The sequence below is a fragment of the Gymnogyps californianus genome, chromosome 7 (genome assembly GCF_018139145.2).
Source record: "Gymnogyps californianus isolate 813 chromosome 7, ASM1813914v2, whole genome shotgun sequence".
Lineage (NCBI taxonomy): Eukaryota > Metazoa > Chordata > Aves > Accipitriformes > Cathartidae > Gymnogyps > Gymnogyps californianus.
In genome coordinates this window covers 2,359,177-2,373,752 of record NC_059477.1, presented here as the reverse complement: position 1 = coordinate 2,373,752, position 14,576 = coordinate 2,359,177, and the positions used below count along the sequence as shown (strand labels likewise).

The following is a 14,576-nucleotide window of genomic DNA, read 5'->3' as shown; positions in this document are numbered from 1 at the left end:
ACACTGGGCTTAGTACAAACGCCTGTGGTTCACACAAAGGGTGATAGCTGGGTCAGTGCTTTACCAAGTGTGAGTTGCTGCACAACTGACCTTGCTAGACTGAATAAATGAGTTGATATCACAGTCTTTTCATGACACTCTGGTTTTATTAACCAGAACTGCTGTGTGGTGATGATGAGTGTGTTACTGCTCTGGTGGGCCTGCTGTTTATTGTTCTGACTTATACCACAGGCAATGGGCCGCATCTCCTTGGGACATATGAAAGGACTTTGTCTTGAAAAATGCCATCACCTCTGTTTTTATACGGTAATTTATCTGTCTGTGGGTCTACCAGTCAGGAGGCCTATTCTGGCATCTTGTGAGGATGCAGATGGATCAGACACCTGAAATGTGGTGCTGGTAACTGCTGACTGTATCACATAACCAGCACTGAATTGCCAAATAAAAATGGTTGCTGTTGTGCACATTATCAAATATATATTGACTGCATTGGGACCAGCAAGAGCAAACCGTAACTGGTCCTCAGGGAAAAGTTTCCTCATCTTCCAGAAATCATTGGTGTTTACACTGCAAGCTTTGATACAGAGTTTAGTTAGTAATGGGATGTCCTTCATATCAGGCTTCTGGAGCATGTTGCCCTCCTGTCTCGCTTCTGACTTGTGAATACAGTTGGATCGGTGCTGTGGCTCTGTTCTTCCCAGTCCTGCTTCTTTTCTGCTTTACCACTCCCTTGCAGCCTAACAAAAATACTTACAACCCCTGGGCATCATTCTTGATGTTTGCTGTGTTTATTTTTGCGTGTTTTGATGGTACTTTGGCGGTGACAGACTCGGCAGGAATTTGCTTTGGCAACAAGAGTATTTACAGGAACTGCTAAGGACTCTTGGTTTGCCTCAAGAGGATCTCCCTTCTGAACGCCAGTGCCAATTTTTACCGGCCTGAGATGAGATGTATTAGTGTGATGAGTTGAGAACACTTCAGCTTTGGGAATCTGCTTTCTCCTCTGCTCTGAACCTTTCTTCCCATGCTGAGCTGGACTCCAAAGACAGTCAGAACTGTGATTTTTGGCAAGGCAACTAGGACTGGTGCAGCATATCTATTTATTGTACCTACGTTTTCCTAACCTGCACAAGACCTGGGGACAGAAGACAATGCCTGTACTCACTAGAAAGGGTGAAAGCAATTCACATTAATAAAGGAAAGTATAGCAGTAAGCCAGCTCTACCCTAGAAGCCTTCGATATTTGTTGGAACACTTATTTTAACAGTACCTCATGGTAAATGCTCTGTCTTATACAGTTATGCCAGTAAAAACCTAGCTTTTGCCAGTTCAGCTTACTTTGTGGAAGGACCCAGCATGAGTTCTGTAATGACGCTCGCAGAGCTTTGCATAGTTCATTTTAACAATAGACTGCACAACTTAAGCAGGAGCACTGGATTGTACTGAAGTCAGGAAGCCCAGTGGGCAAACAGCAATCCCAAATGGTTTTTTCTTGATGCAGTTAGAAACGTGTGAAATCTGTGATGGCTCCTCCCGTGACCAGTGTGTACATAGTATTTGTCAATCTTTAATAATGCTGGTGTCTATTAGACACCAGTCCAATCAGTGTCTCTATATGTTGTAATTACAATTATATATGAATTTTAACAACAGAGAACCCAATTTTTTCTTTGCATCCCGTATGCATTAGCTGAAAAGAGTGAATATTACATTTTAGATACTTCTGAAATTCAGGATTGTATTTATCTTCTAAAACAATAGGTAATTTCCACCAGGTGAAGGTTTTGGCTTGTCTCGTAAGGGTCCATCAGGTTCTCAACACAGGCATTTTGGAAGCATCCATCTGCCGTTTAATGTCAGCAATGAAAGGTCAGGCAGTCTGTGAGCTGTTTGCTCTTGTGGTTGTTGCTTTGCTGGGTTCGTATGGTGCTTAGTACAGTAGGTTTGATCCATGCCTGGAGCATTCTTAATGCCTCCACTAAAAATCCCAGGAGCTTTTCATTTTTTGTAAATGTTCTATTTTTAGGGTTGGGTTTTTTTTTTTTTGCTTAGAAAGAAGGTAGCTGATGAATTAATGAGACACAGTATCTTGCAAAGAAGCATCCTGCTCTCATGTGTCTAGGCTGGAAGAAAATTGCCTAGAGCTAAGGTAGTGAAAGTATGTGGAGTATTTTCTCCCCGTTCCTCATTTTTCCAGTTTATTTCTAACTTCAGGGTGTTTTGTTTCTACTGTCTTAGTTCCTCCCATTTTCAAATCTCTCTCTAAAAAGGAGGACAAACTCAATAACCTCCTAATCAGTAAAAATTAAGCTCCAGGATGACTTTACAAAAACATGCCCTGGTATAATAAAAAGAAACACTGTGCTACTTGGTTCTGATGGAAGTCTTTGGTGAATAACTAATGCTGTATGTATTTTCTCTTTCTTCACCTGTTAGTTACACGGTTGGATCAGTACAAGAGAACAACGACCAGGTGTGGAAGTTCCAGCGTTACTTCTTGGTCCAAGAATACTGCAGTCGCTTGACTATCCCCTTCCCTTTCGTCATCTTTGCCTACATATTCATGGTGATGAGGAAATGTTTCAAATGCTGCTGTAAGAAAGAAAGTAAAGAGCCATCTATTTGTTGTGAGTTGGATTATTCCTTACTGCCTAGAAGTCAGCTCTGTGGCAGGTGCATTGCAACTCTTCCATGGCATGGTGTGCTTAAACCAGGCAGTTAGTGTTTTGGTGGGAAATTTTCAAGGGCAATGTAGACCTTGGAAGGAGGTGGTTGTACTGGAAATGAGGAGCAGCTCATGCATGTTCTCTATCAAATGCAAATCCACCATGTTGCTGGAAATCTCTTTGGTAAGATTCAAATGAAAGCCCCTGGCTGCTTCTCAGCCATAATCTTCCTTCAGTACTCAAGGTGCGCTCTCTCTGGAATATGGGGAATTATACTCCTAGTCCTTATGCTAAAACTCTAATTGAGCATTGTTGTTATCCCCGCCCCCCAGTAGCTTTGGTTTTGATCTGGTGAGAGAGCTTTTGTGTTCTACTGTGAGACCTGCTCTACTTGAGTACTGTGCAGAGTTATCCAGTGCTTTCTTGTCCAAGCCATTTTGAGGCAGAATTACCTCCATGTATGTAAATCAATTAAGTCTTCAAATTAATCCTATCAGTTTAAGGCTGCCTGTGCTGCTTCCTAGCTTTGAAAGGGTTTTTTTTTTTGTATTAGAGCACTGTAGAAATTCATCCAGAGCCTGGAGCAGCTGAAAGTCATCTTCACGGTCTGCATGGAAAATGTAAACCGTCCCATTTGTCGTTAACATCTGGTGGTGCATCCCTCCTGTACTGTTACCTAGTGGGAGAGATCCCTGATCTTGCATGCTCTGAATGTTTAGGTAACTAGCACAAGAGATGGTCTTAGTCTCTGCTTGCCACTCTACATTCTGGAGTTGCATATTTTTTTTTTTTTTTTGTCCTTCCATTACAATCTCCCAGCTAATATAGCTAGTAGCTGCTAGGGCAGCCTGGTAGAGAACAACCGTCTTCAGAGACTCTTCTGCCTGCTAGTGAGCGACTGAAAGGGAATAGAGAATCTCCTGGCCCTCTGGGCATGGCCAAATGGGCAAACCGCCTCACAAATGCAGGAGTGGCTGAGTCAGTCCTCTAGCTATTTCCCCCTCATTTACTCTGTCAGAGAGCACAGACATGAATTGTTTTAACAAGCTTTTCCCCCTAACAAATGGAGTGTTTTCTCTTTTTTAAGCGACTTTCAAAAGCAGATGAGAGAGGATAAGTTGAGTTAATTGACAGACTTATTCCTGTCCATCAGCAACCTGACTGTTGCCCTGCAGCACAAGCTGGTTTTGTTATTAGTTTAGGAGAAAGATGCCTGCTTTGGAGTATAAAATACCTTAGCGCTGACTAAATCGTTTTGGCGGTCCAAATCACTGTTTGGTTTCCTTGCTGGGGAGGTGGTTTAATGGCAGATATTTCTCTCCAAGTGATGTACAGTTGATGTTGCAGTTCTAAAAGCAAATGGAAGAATTAATTAGAGCCAGAATATCATTGTGGTTGAGCTGGTGACAGGAACAGAGAACCGCATGGAGAAAGCACACTAATATATTGACTATTGCAAAATCCTGCCTTCCCCACTTGATTCTTATGGAAATAGTTGGGATTTGGGTGCTTAAATGCTTGTCGGTATCTGGGAGAACAACTGAGGCTGTGTGAGGGCAAAGGAGCACTGGGTGGAGGAAATGGGACTTCAGTCATTTGCCAGCTGTGGGCTTCTTTTGTCTCAGCTAACGTTTTTTTTGTTAAAACCCTTGTGGTTTGTGCTGTCCTTTTGGAACAGGATAAAATGCAGAAGTATTATCCTGGAGGGCTTTGATGCCTCGAAGTGGTTTGCTCTGTGTCACTCTAATTTACAGCATCAACAGGAGGAGCTTTTTAGAGAAGACAATGCTTCATCATTTTAAATTTTTTTAGTTCAATGATAAGTCATACAACATGGTTCTTCACACGCATTACTCTTAATGATCCAATATGGGATAATGTAGAAACAAATGGAAAGCTCAAACCCAGACAGGAACTTTCTGGAATGTCCTATGACTGTTGAAGCAGCTGCCGTTTCACAAAGCACTCGTGTTGACCAAGACTCAAAAAATTCCAGAAAGACTTTTGGAGCTTGTTAGGTTTTTTTGTTCATATTTTCTTTTTTTAACCAAGTCTGGTTGCCAGGAGCACACAGTAAAATGCATTAATGTCATGTTTGTCAGAGCTGTGTCACAGGTGGGAAGCGGGGCTGCTAGTGCTCTGGATGCAGAGAAGGGAATCATTAGCCTCTGAATGCAAGCACTAACCCAGCCTTTTTGCATCTTAGCATTGGAAAGACAAATTAACTGAATCTGGTGGTGTTGTTTTTCTTCACATACATTTTCCAGGCTCAAGAAATGAGGACAATGAAATTCTGGCATGGGAAGCTGTTATGAAGGAAAATTACCTTGTCAAAATCAATACCAAAGCAAATGATTCATCAGAAGAGTACGTCTGCCCTTCTTTGTCTTCACTCTCTTAACTTTCTGTTGAATATTTTTAGCGAGGGCAAGTTTTCAGCAGCTCTAAGTGTTTACAAACTAATGAGTAGATAAATAAACTCCGCATAACTGTGCCTTTTCTTTTTAAGTAAAATGATGGCTTTTTTGTCAGCTGCTGCAGACTGTCTTCAGAAATAATTGATTGGGCTGGTAAAATGCTAATGGCAATATTGCAAGGGTTATAATGGCATATTACACACACAGTAGCTGGGTAGATGTATTAAACACACTTGTTCCAGATGTCTGTCACAGTATTTCTCAAATGATTTCACCTTTCTGTACTCGAGTCTTTCTATTTTACCACCAGAGGAGAAAATGTTGTCTCCCTATAGTGTTTTGAGGTCTCACCGTGGAAAGAAGTGCTATAGCTGACTAGTTTTGTAACATTATGCAGTTAGCAGAGAATATTTAGTGTTAGACCTGGAATATCAAGCATTCCCAAGGCATCAATCTATACAGAGGTCTGTACTTAATAGCATGAGTAGGAAAGATCTCTGGAGAGAGGAAGATGCTATTTGGAATGATGGTATTTGAAGGTTGGTGACTTGGACTACTCTTCTTTGACTGCCAGATCATGACACTTTATCTTTGTGATCTGTCTCAGTGTTTTCAGAGTAATAGTAAAAGCGGAAAGAGAAAGATAAAGAAAGCTAGAAAACAGCAACAGTAACCTGCTGTGTATGACGGTGTAATTTGTAGCTAGCTTCCAGCAGCTTCAGTATTTCCCTAAATCAAATGTAAGGGAAGAGCTGATAAGAATGGATAGGAAAGACCGGAGTCTTCCATGCCCCTCTGCCCCTGCTGTGGACATTGCTGTCCACAAGGAAGTGTATGTTAAGACTACCCAGAGGCACTCAGCATTGGATAAGACGACAAACAAATAAAAAAAAAAAAAAAAGCTTTTATACTGGCAGCAGAATTGTCTTGACAAGGAAAATGGAATAGCGCAGCACTAACAGTAATTCATGTGTTAGTTAATATACTTGTAATAAAAGCAATACCAAACTACCTGCAGCCCTGCCGTCTTGGAAGGATGAAAGACTGGCGTTCCCAGGCAGGGGTGTCTGCAGACAATCTGTTCTGTGACTGACCTCTGACTACGTGCAAAGAGGGCAGTCTTCTGACAACTTCAAACTCTAATTGCCTTAGCTCCACTGTGGCCAAAGATGAGGACCGGATCTCTTAGCTCCAGATAGACTTCTGCAAAGCAGTTCTGCACAGTTTTGCAAAGGGGGGAGGGAGGTTAGCCAAGGCTTCTCTAATACCTGGACTCAGCCCTCTCTTCTGTGTCCTCTTTCTGTTTTCAGGATGGTACATCGATTTAGACAACTGGATGCAAAGGTACTTGTGTTTCAGACTGCCCTAGGGGATGTGCTTCTATTTGGTAAAGCTGGTAGGGGTCCACAAGGAAAATGAGCATCACTGAGAGTCATATGCAGTCTTTGTTGCTGTCACCAGAACCCCATTTTAAATGGGCTTTTTTAATGTGCTCCTTTGCACCTTTGATTCCATATGTAGCTTTATATTGTGTTGGAAAACTAAGTAGAAAGATACTTGCTTAGCATTAAAGAAGTGTTTCTCAGTATTCCTTATTGGATGGAATAAAAATAAAAATAATTTCTATCTTATAAAATTGCAGTATTCTGCTGTGTAACAGGCCTGTGAAACACTGATGGGAAGAAGGAGCATTACACGCTTAGAGTATACACTTCTCAAACACATGTTCTGTCAAGTTTAGCTTCTAGTGCTGAAGGCATGTGGTAATTAATCCTACTTTGTTGTTGTTGTTTAACCTCTGCTTATAAAATGAAGCGGCAGTTCAGATATATTGTGGCAAGCCTGGTGGTGCTTCAGATAGCACAGGCAACACCTGCTAGGTAAACAAAGGATGCGCCATCCATATTGCAGAGTAGGAAGACCTTTAATTACGATTGAAATGACCAATTCTCATCTGATTCACAGAAACATCCTGTGTTGAAGCAATATAAGTCTACTAGAGAGCACATGATTATCAGAATTGTCATACAAGTATACTTTTTATGACTGTGATACTGAAAAGACCTTCACAATGCCTGTTTTTTGAGACTTGATTGAATTGTGTATTCTGCCTCTGAAGAGGGGAGTTGCTTTGGTGTGAAGAACAGACTTTTTAAAAGTCCAAGGGTGAAAAGGCCCGCATATACTTTAAAATGCTTCTGTTGATTGCTGTCAAATAATTTAGATTGCAAAATAATAGCTTGCTTTCAAGACTGAAATGGAAATCGTGAGTGACCAAGTATGTGTCTAGTGATGTTCCTCTTGAAACTGAAAGGAAATAAGATAACCGTAATTCTCTACTGAAAAGTAATACCCAAATTGTGCCTCTTATTCTGTGAGGGAATACCTTACAGCAAGCTGTTTTGTCTACTCATGCCTTCAGCTTTAGTGACAGAAATGTACTGAGGCCAGTGCTTAGGAGTAGTGCCCTTGAGAGCAAGGCACTCCAGGGATATCTCACTGGCTCTCACTTGCGATGATGTCCTAAAAACAAGCCTGAGGATGTAACCGAGCCCTAGGCATGATCATGGGGTAAACTTTTCTTTAAACTTGATGTGGATGTCCCGAGGAATAATGGACTTCAGTTATGGCACGGGGAGGGTTTGAAGGCAGCTCCATATGTCAGAATGAATGGTCCATAAAACACCACTGATCTGCAATCTCTGCTTTGACGGAGCATGAGGAGATGGAGTATAGATGGGAGCTTGTAGCTGTCATGATGCCTGCTTGTTAACTAGGTGAAATACATATGCATTAGGACTCACTGCATTAATTGCATTGCTGAAAACTGTAATTGGGAGTGTCCTTTCAAGCACTGTTGCATTTGGTATAATATTTGGAGAGGCAATTACTTGTTATTCATATTACTTATTAGCATTGCTTTCCTGTGAAAAGCAATATTAACACTGCTTCATTTGCCACCACAGTGTGACTACTGAATAGAAAAAGCAGTCAGTTATTGCTTCCAAAGTAGTGGCTGCCATCCACAGGGTAGCCAGGGAGGTAGGAGTTCAGATAAGGGGTTTTATGCCTGTTGTTGCTGGTGTTGTACGATATTTTCTAGGGTATGTATGTTCTAGGGCATTTTAAGGTACTTACTACTGCTTGCTTGTTTTGTTCTTTTCCTTTCCCTTCATCCCAAGCTGCAATCATCTGTTGGAATGAGTTAGATTGACTTTACATAAATAAAGCTGCTTTTTTTTTTTCTAAGCTCTCCGATTTGAAAGGCCTTCTGAAAGAGATTTCCAGCAAAATCAAATGAATGCAGCTGAAATCCAAGAGCAGCTACCTGAGCAGGGTAAGCCCTCTTTAAATCCATTGTCTGACTTGAATAAGTGATCAGTATTTGTGATTTTAATTCGATATGTCTCTGGAAGAAGAGTTAGTATTAATTATTGATGCTTGTATTGATGTTGTCTAATATTGGAAAAGAAATAAGAGCTAAATTCTCTTCCTCATTTGTTTTTTCTGAAAAATATGATTTTCCATCTGGTGTTTTTAACAATTTTTGTCATGGTTTAAAATATCTTGTTTTGCTCCCTTGCCTTTGAAAAACTGTGAATAACCCAAGGTTATTTTAGTTGTCTTTGTGCTGGAGGCCCTCTGGAAAATTAGGAGCTGCTGTGCTGGATCCTTTACAGTTTGTTCATTTTAACTCTGAAGAACATAAAAACCAAATAGAAAAGACAGAATTGTGGGTTGGAATAAGGTTTATTTTCCCACTGTCAAAGTGGGGCATTATGGCAGATCACTATAGCCTTCCTGTGTCCTATACAATAAACTGCAGAGTGAAGAGTTGACCCAGAGTCTCCAGAGCTGCAGTTCCATGTCTGGTCATGAGCTTTGTGTCCTTGTTCATCAAGTTCTGCAGAAGAACTGGATTGGAGCCACAGGTTCCACTGGGATGTGAAAGCCAGACAGAATATTGATGGATGCAGAGAACGCTGTCTTCTTTAAAGACAGCAGGTTAAGAAGTGTAGCTGTTGACAAGGATAATCTAGAATGACTTGATCAGTGTGAACATTAGAGCCTGGCTCCTTCTCCCATAGAGAGTTTTTCTGCAAGATAGCTTATACTTGTGCCAAATGTTCCTGAATCTGTTGTCTCACCATTTTTCAGGGATAACTTCATATTCGCTTGACCTGAAGTTCAGTTTAGGTGGTTGCAAGTCATTCATAACTAATAAAATCTACAAGGATTGCCAGTTACTGGGCTTTTTCTCGGATGCAGCAAACTCCAAGTCACCTAGAGAATAGGCTGTAGAATAATGGAACTCTGGAGGTCGTCTAGTCAAACCCTGCTCAAAACAGCGCCAGCTCAGATCAAAGGTAGCTGCAATTTGGCTGAAAAATAGGTTGCAATTCAGTAAGAACCAATGCAAATTTTATAGTTACCTGGGAATTACTGGCTACACAGGCACAAAATGGGGGGAAATCTGATGAGACAGCAGTTCTGCAGAAAAGTGTCTGAAATGGAATATTAAATAGCTGCTGTTTTGTTGTCTGTGTGAAATAATCCTCCTGGTGCTTATAGTGCAGTGAATCCTCTGTTGGGTACAGCATCCAGTGTTAGCATTAACCTTCAAGGAAGATGATGGAGTGGCTGGAGAGTGTTCAGAACAGTGACAGGAGGAACTGGAAGTCTTAACAAATAATCTGTAGAAAGGAGTGAATGAATTACCGTTAGCCAGCCTGGGAAAGATGATACCTGTTTATGATGGAGCTTGTGGAAACGACCTCTCATTATAGATAAGAAGTGCCTTGAAAAGATGGAGTCCCTTTCCAGTTTATGCCTGGTAAACTATCTAGATGGCATACCGGTCGTGATCAAACTGTTTTGCATGTGAGCTGTCCTGACTCTGAAGCTGAGCCTTTGGCAGTCCACAGTACTAACGTCAGGGCGTTGAACAGAGAGGTTAGTGTCTCGCAGGAAGCAGGTGTGTGTATTATGTTATCTCATCTGAAAGGGAGGACTTGTATCTGCGCTGACCGTCTTCAATATGAGATGCTGGATTGGCCATTCCAGGTACTTTACATGCAGGTGGTTCTTTTGCTTTCACTTCCTGACAACTAGTATCTCTGCTACTTCGCTAAGACACCACGTTCTGGATGGGTGCTGCAAAGAGCTCCTTGATCCCAAGTGTTGCACAAGACATCCAGTTTTCCCAGCTAATGTCACGAGGATGAAAGCAAAACGTTGAGGTAGGCTAGGAGCTCTACTCTAAAATTTTTTCTTTTGCTCACACAGGTACCGATTCATCAAGAATAATTTCTATGAGCTGGCAGTAATCACCAAGCAAATAGTAACTGATCCACCAGAGTGTCAATGTCTCAGCAGGAGTTACTAGGATTTTTTTTGGTTTTTATTTTTTGATAAAGCAGCCCTTTCTGCTTGTTGCAAAATGATGGTAAAACATTAAGACGACTGTTTATCTCCTGGCAGGGCTCCCATGTTACCCAGGCTCTCTTTTTTCCTCATCTCCCCGATGTTCAATGGCAGCAATTAGTCCTTGTCAGCTGCTGTTAAAAAGCACTCCTAATTCCAAGAGTTCTGCTGCTGCTGCCAAAATCACTTTGCTTTTCAATTTCACTCAAAGGGGTCTGTTCATGGGTTTCCTTTAGCCACTAATTGCTTGTCTTGATGAATCAATCTCCCTTCCCTTTCCTTTGTGTAGTAGCCAGATCTAGCTTGTTACTTGCATGGTCTGTCAGACCTGCTGAGGTCTGTAATGCTGGCATGCCAGAATACAATGTATTTCAGCATCATCCCCTGGAGGAAAGACAGCCTTTGGTCCAACCCTGCACCCACATCTCGGACTCTACATGAACAGTGTGGACTTCTTCCCTCTCTACCTGGAACTGTGTAGCAATGCAGAAGCTCAGCTATTACAACCCTGTGTGGGAGAGACTTAATTCGTCTAGAAAGTGTTTCCAAAGGCCTTGTGTGCAATCCTTGCTTCTTTCTTTAGTGATAATTTGTGTACTGGGAGCATTGCAATTCACTTAACTTTTTCAAACATCTGTTTGCAGATGTTTGCATTTTGAAATGGAGAAGAGATTGTTGGCCAGCTTTAAATATTGCAATGCTTGCTATGGTGAGGTTGCTCTTTCTGCTTTCTGTCTAAAATAGCAGCTGAATGTTGTGGCGTTTTGTGTGGTATAACTGGGTGCACTGCCAACTGAAGGGAAACCACTACAAATGGCATTTATTTACCTTGCAAAGCATTGTATCTGTCTTAATCCCCAGTGTCTAGGAACGATCTCCCAAGATGTTTGATTGTGAAGGTTTAGGTATTTTCCTTTTGCCTGGCAATGGCTATCATAGTCCATACGCTTTACCATGACTTGCAGCCTGTCTGAGGGCTGTCAGGTGGAATATACGGGTGCTTACATGGGTGCCACATGAAGTCTCCAGATGAGTAGTTAGGTAGGTGGAGAGGGAATTTCTGCTGAAGCAGAACATTCCCCAGGTGAGTCACCTTAACCAGTGCAAATACAGCCATCTGCTGCCTGGCTAGAAACCAAAGCCTGTGTGCAGGCCTGCCTCTGTGCACAAGAGCATGCTCCAGTCCATGTCTGCTGTGAAAACATGTTGGTCCAAGATGGTGAAAGACAAGACCAGACCGTTTTCGTTTGTTTTGGTGTTTGCTTCAGTACAGGGATATGAAGCGCTGTTGTACGTGGGGAATGTTTCTACTTTAGGGTGCAGCTGATTGAGGTGCAGCTTACTGACTGAGGAGGCCAGCACATGCATGCGTGGTTTACTGGAGCTGCTGCTCTGCTTGTCTTTGTAGCTGAAAATGGAATAGTTTTACAGGGAAAACTGTGATGACACGTTATCAGAAAGGTTATCTTTTCTTCCTGCTTCACATGACCTAACTTTACTGTATGCTGTGCATTACAAGATCCTGGGGGATATAGCACTACCAATAGCAGTGTTACTTGTTTACATGTGGAAATATTTGTGTTTTTCTGTTAAGTTTATAAAGGACTCAGGCTTTCATTGACTTCTGTGGCAGTTAGCTTGCATCATAAATCATTGACATAAGTTTCCTTTCTAGAAATTATTTTTTCCGATGTCATTTGTATGCCTTGAATGTGAAAATTGTGCCTTTCGTTCATTCCTTTCATATATAAAACCTGCAGTGTACTTGCCAGTAGCTCTAGTGATCTGTTCTCTTGTAAAATGGTGAATGTAACTTTGAACCATGTTCTGAAAACTCAAAACCTCATAGTCTGTCCTTGCCCGCTGCTGCAGCCCGTCGCCGCCAGCCTGCACCCCGCACATGCTCCCTTCCCTCGGGCGTGGGGCTCTTCTCTGGGCTCCTCTCCCTCCCCGAGCTCTGGGCTGCCGACGGAGCCCTGGCCCAGCTGGTCTTTGGCAGCAGGGTGGCACCGCAGCTCCCCGGGCAGCAGCCAGCCCTCTGCTCCCTCCAAACCCCGGCACCAGCCGGCTGCTGGCTGGGCGTCGTGGGTGTCCTGGCAGGGAAGGCCAGTCCTGGGTGCAGGGACTGCCTGGCCAAGGGGGAGAGTCTGCACCAACCCTTCCCTCCGTTCCCTCGCGCTCTCTCCAGCTGGCAGAGTACAGCAGCAGAGCGGACGAGTACCTGCAGCAGTCCGTGCTGTACCTGCGGAGCCCACAGGAGTCCATGCGAGAGGCGGCCATCGGGTTCCTTGGTGAGCCACAACCCCCCGGGGGTCCCTCCCTGCCCCACTGCGGCTTGGCCTCAGCCCTGGCTGCTGCACCGGCAGCAGGAATCGGCCCCATGGCTGTGGAGCCCCGACTACCCGATGCGGGGCCAGGGCGCCCATGGGGCTCCCTGCCACCCTCTCCCACCCCTGCCCTTGGGCGTCACGCTGGGGGAAGACCCTGGGCTCAGCCCTGCCAAGGGAAGGAGTGCTGCTGGGGCCAGCAGGATTTGTGATGGGCTGTGTACGTGCCTGGGGCTCGCTGGGCGGCATGTGAGGGGACAGCAGGAGAAGCTCCAGGTCATCTACAAGGGTGAGCGAGGGCAGCGGGGTGTCAGCGGGGGCTGGCGGGGAGGAGGAAAGACCCCGGGCAGGGAGCTGCGATCCCTGCCCCAGCTGGGGAGGGCTCCGCTCCCTTCATGGATGAGGGGCAGCATGGGCAGAGCAGAGAGAGATTTCAGGGGCACGTGGGGTGTTCGTGGCCACGGGTGTCTGGCGGATCCTGTTGGCCCCTGCTCCCTCCTGGCTGTGGGAAGAGCTGGGTGGGGTGGCCCTGGCAGGAGGGGTTCCTGGGGTCCCTGCAGATCTGGGTTCTGACCTTGGCTCTGTTCTTCTCTGTCCCAGCCCTTAAAGGCATGAAGGACAAAACCAGCTGCTCCAAACTCTGTTCGTCCGAAGAGCTGCAGAGAGAAAGTCTTCTTCTGGATTCGGACTAGCAGTGCTCCAAGAACAGCTCTGGAGGACATGGAGGAGGAAAAGACCTTTCCTGCGCACCAACTTTCTGTGCTGCTGGATCTCTGCGCAGAGCTGATGGCGGGCACAGCTGAGCCTGCATGGAAGGCTGAGTGGCTCCTGGCCTCTCCCTGCCGTGGGACAGCTCCAGCTCTCAGGCCCTGCCCATCCCCTTCGCTGCTCCCAGCTCATCCCTCTGCTTGGCCACCTGCGAATAAACAGTCCGGCTTCTTCACCTTATCTGCATGTCTTTTCTTTGTGGAAATGAAATGGCACAAAACTTGGGCACTGAAGCACACAGGCCCTGGTCCTGCCTTTCTCTTTCCCCATGTGCTGTGTGCAGAGACAGAGAGGAACAAGGGCAGTTCACAGTGGAAAGGCCCTCCAGTAGGGTCAGTCCCTGTTCTGAAGGTCCCGTCACCTTCACAGATGCAAGAGGATCTTTCTCCATCTGGCCTGGGTCTCAACACTGCAGAGTCACAGAGAGACTGCCACAACTGGTAAAAAAGCACAGGCTACTGTCCCCTACTTCTTTTTCCATGTGGGCCAACAGAATGTGGTCTTCACAGGTGACTTCAGTTACTCGGATGTTTGGGAAAACAGTACAGCTGTGTACAAGCCATCCATCAGGTTCCTGGAATGCATTGAGGACTCTGTCCTGCTACAGATGCTGGATATGCTGACTAGGAACAGTGCATTGCTAGATTTACTGCTCACAAACCAAGACGACTTACTTGACAACGTAACTAACCAATGTTATCCTTGGATACAGCAACCACAACCTTGTGGAGTTTAAGAACTTGCTGAGCACACTGAAGACCAGTAGTAGGACAAAGACTCTGGATTTTAGAAGAGCCAACTTCAATATGCTCAGAGCCTAGCTGCAAAGGATCCCACGGGAAACATCCACAGAGGGCAAAGGAGCTTGTGAATGCTGGGAGTTATTCAGGAATGGTCTCCTGAAAGCACAGGAACAGTCCATCCCCTACAAAGGGAAAGGAAGGAAGGCAGAACAAGAGACCACCCTGGCTTAA

General features: G+C 44.3%; 1 protein-coding gene across 1 annotated transcript in view; it reads left to right on the top strand.

Annotated features, from left to right (window-relative positions):
* Positions 1–10,472, top strand: part of TRPM8 (transient receptor potential cation channel subfamily M member 8) — a 151,426-nt gene extending 140,954 nt beyond the window's left edge. The window contains exons 24-28 of the mRNA XM_050900362.1: positions 2,437–2,627; positions 4,934–5,033; positions 6,394–6,427; positions 8,334–8,420; positions 10,370–10,472. Of these exons, the coding sequence (XP_050756319.1) occupies positions 2,437–2,627; positions 4,934–5,033; positions 6,394–6,427; positions 8,334–8,384 (376 nt within the window). The 3' untranslated portion in view covers positions 8,385–8,420; positions 10,370–10,472. The remainder of the gene's footprint in view (positions 1–2,436; positions 2,628–4,933; positions 5,034–6,393; positions 6,428–8,333; positions 8,421–10,369) is intronic.
* The last annotated feature ends 4,104 nt before the right edge of the window (positions 10,473–14,576 follow it).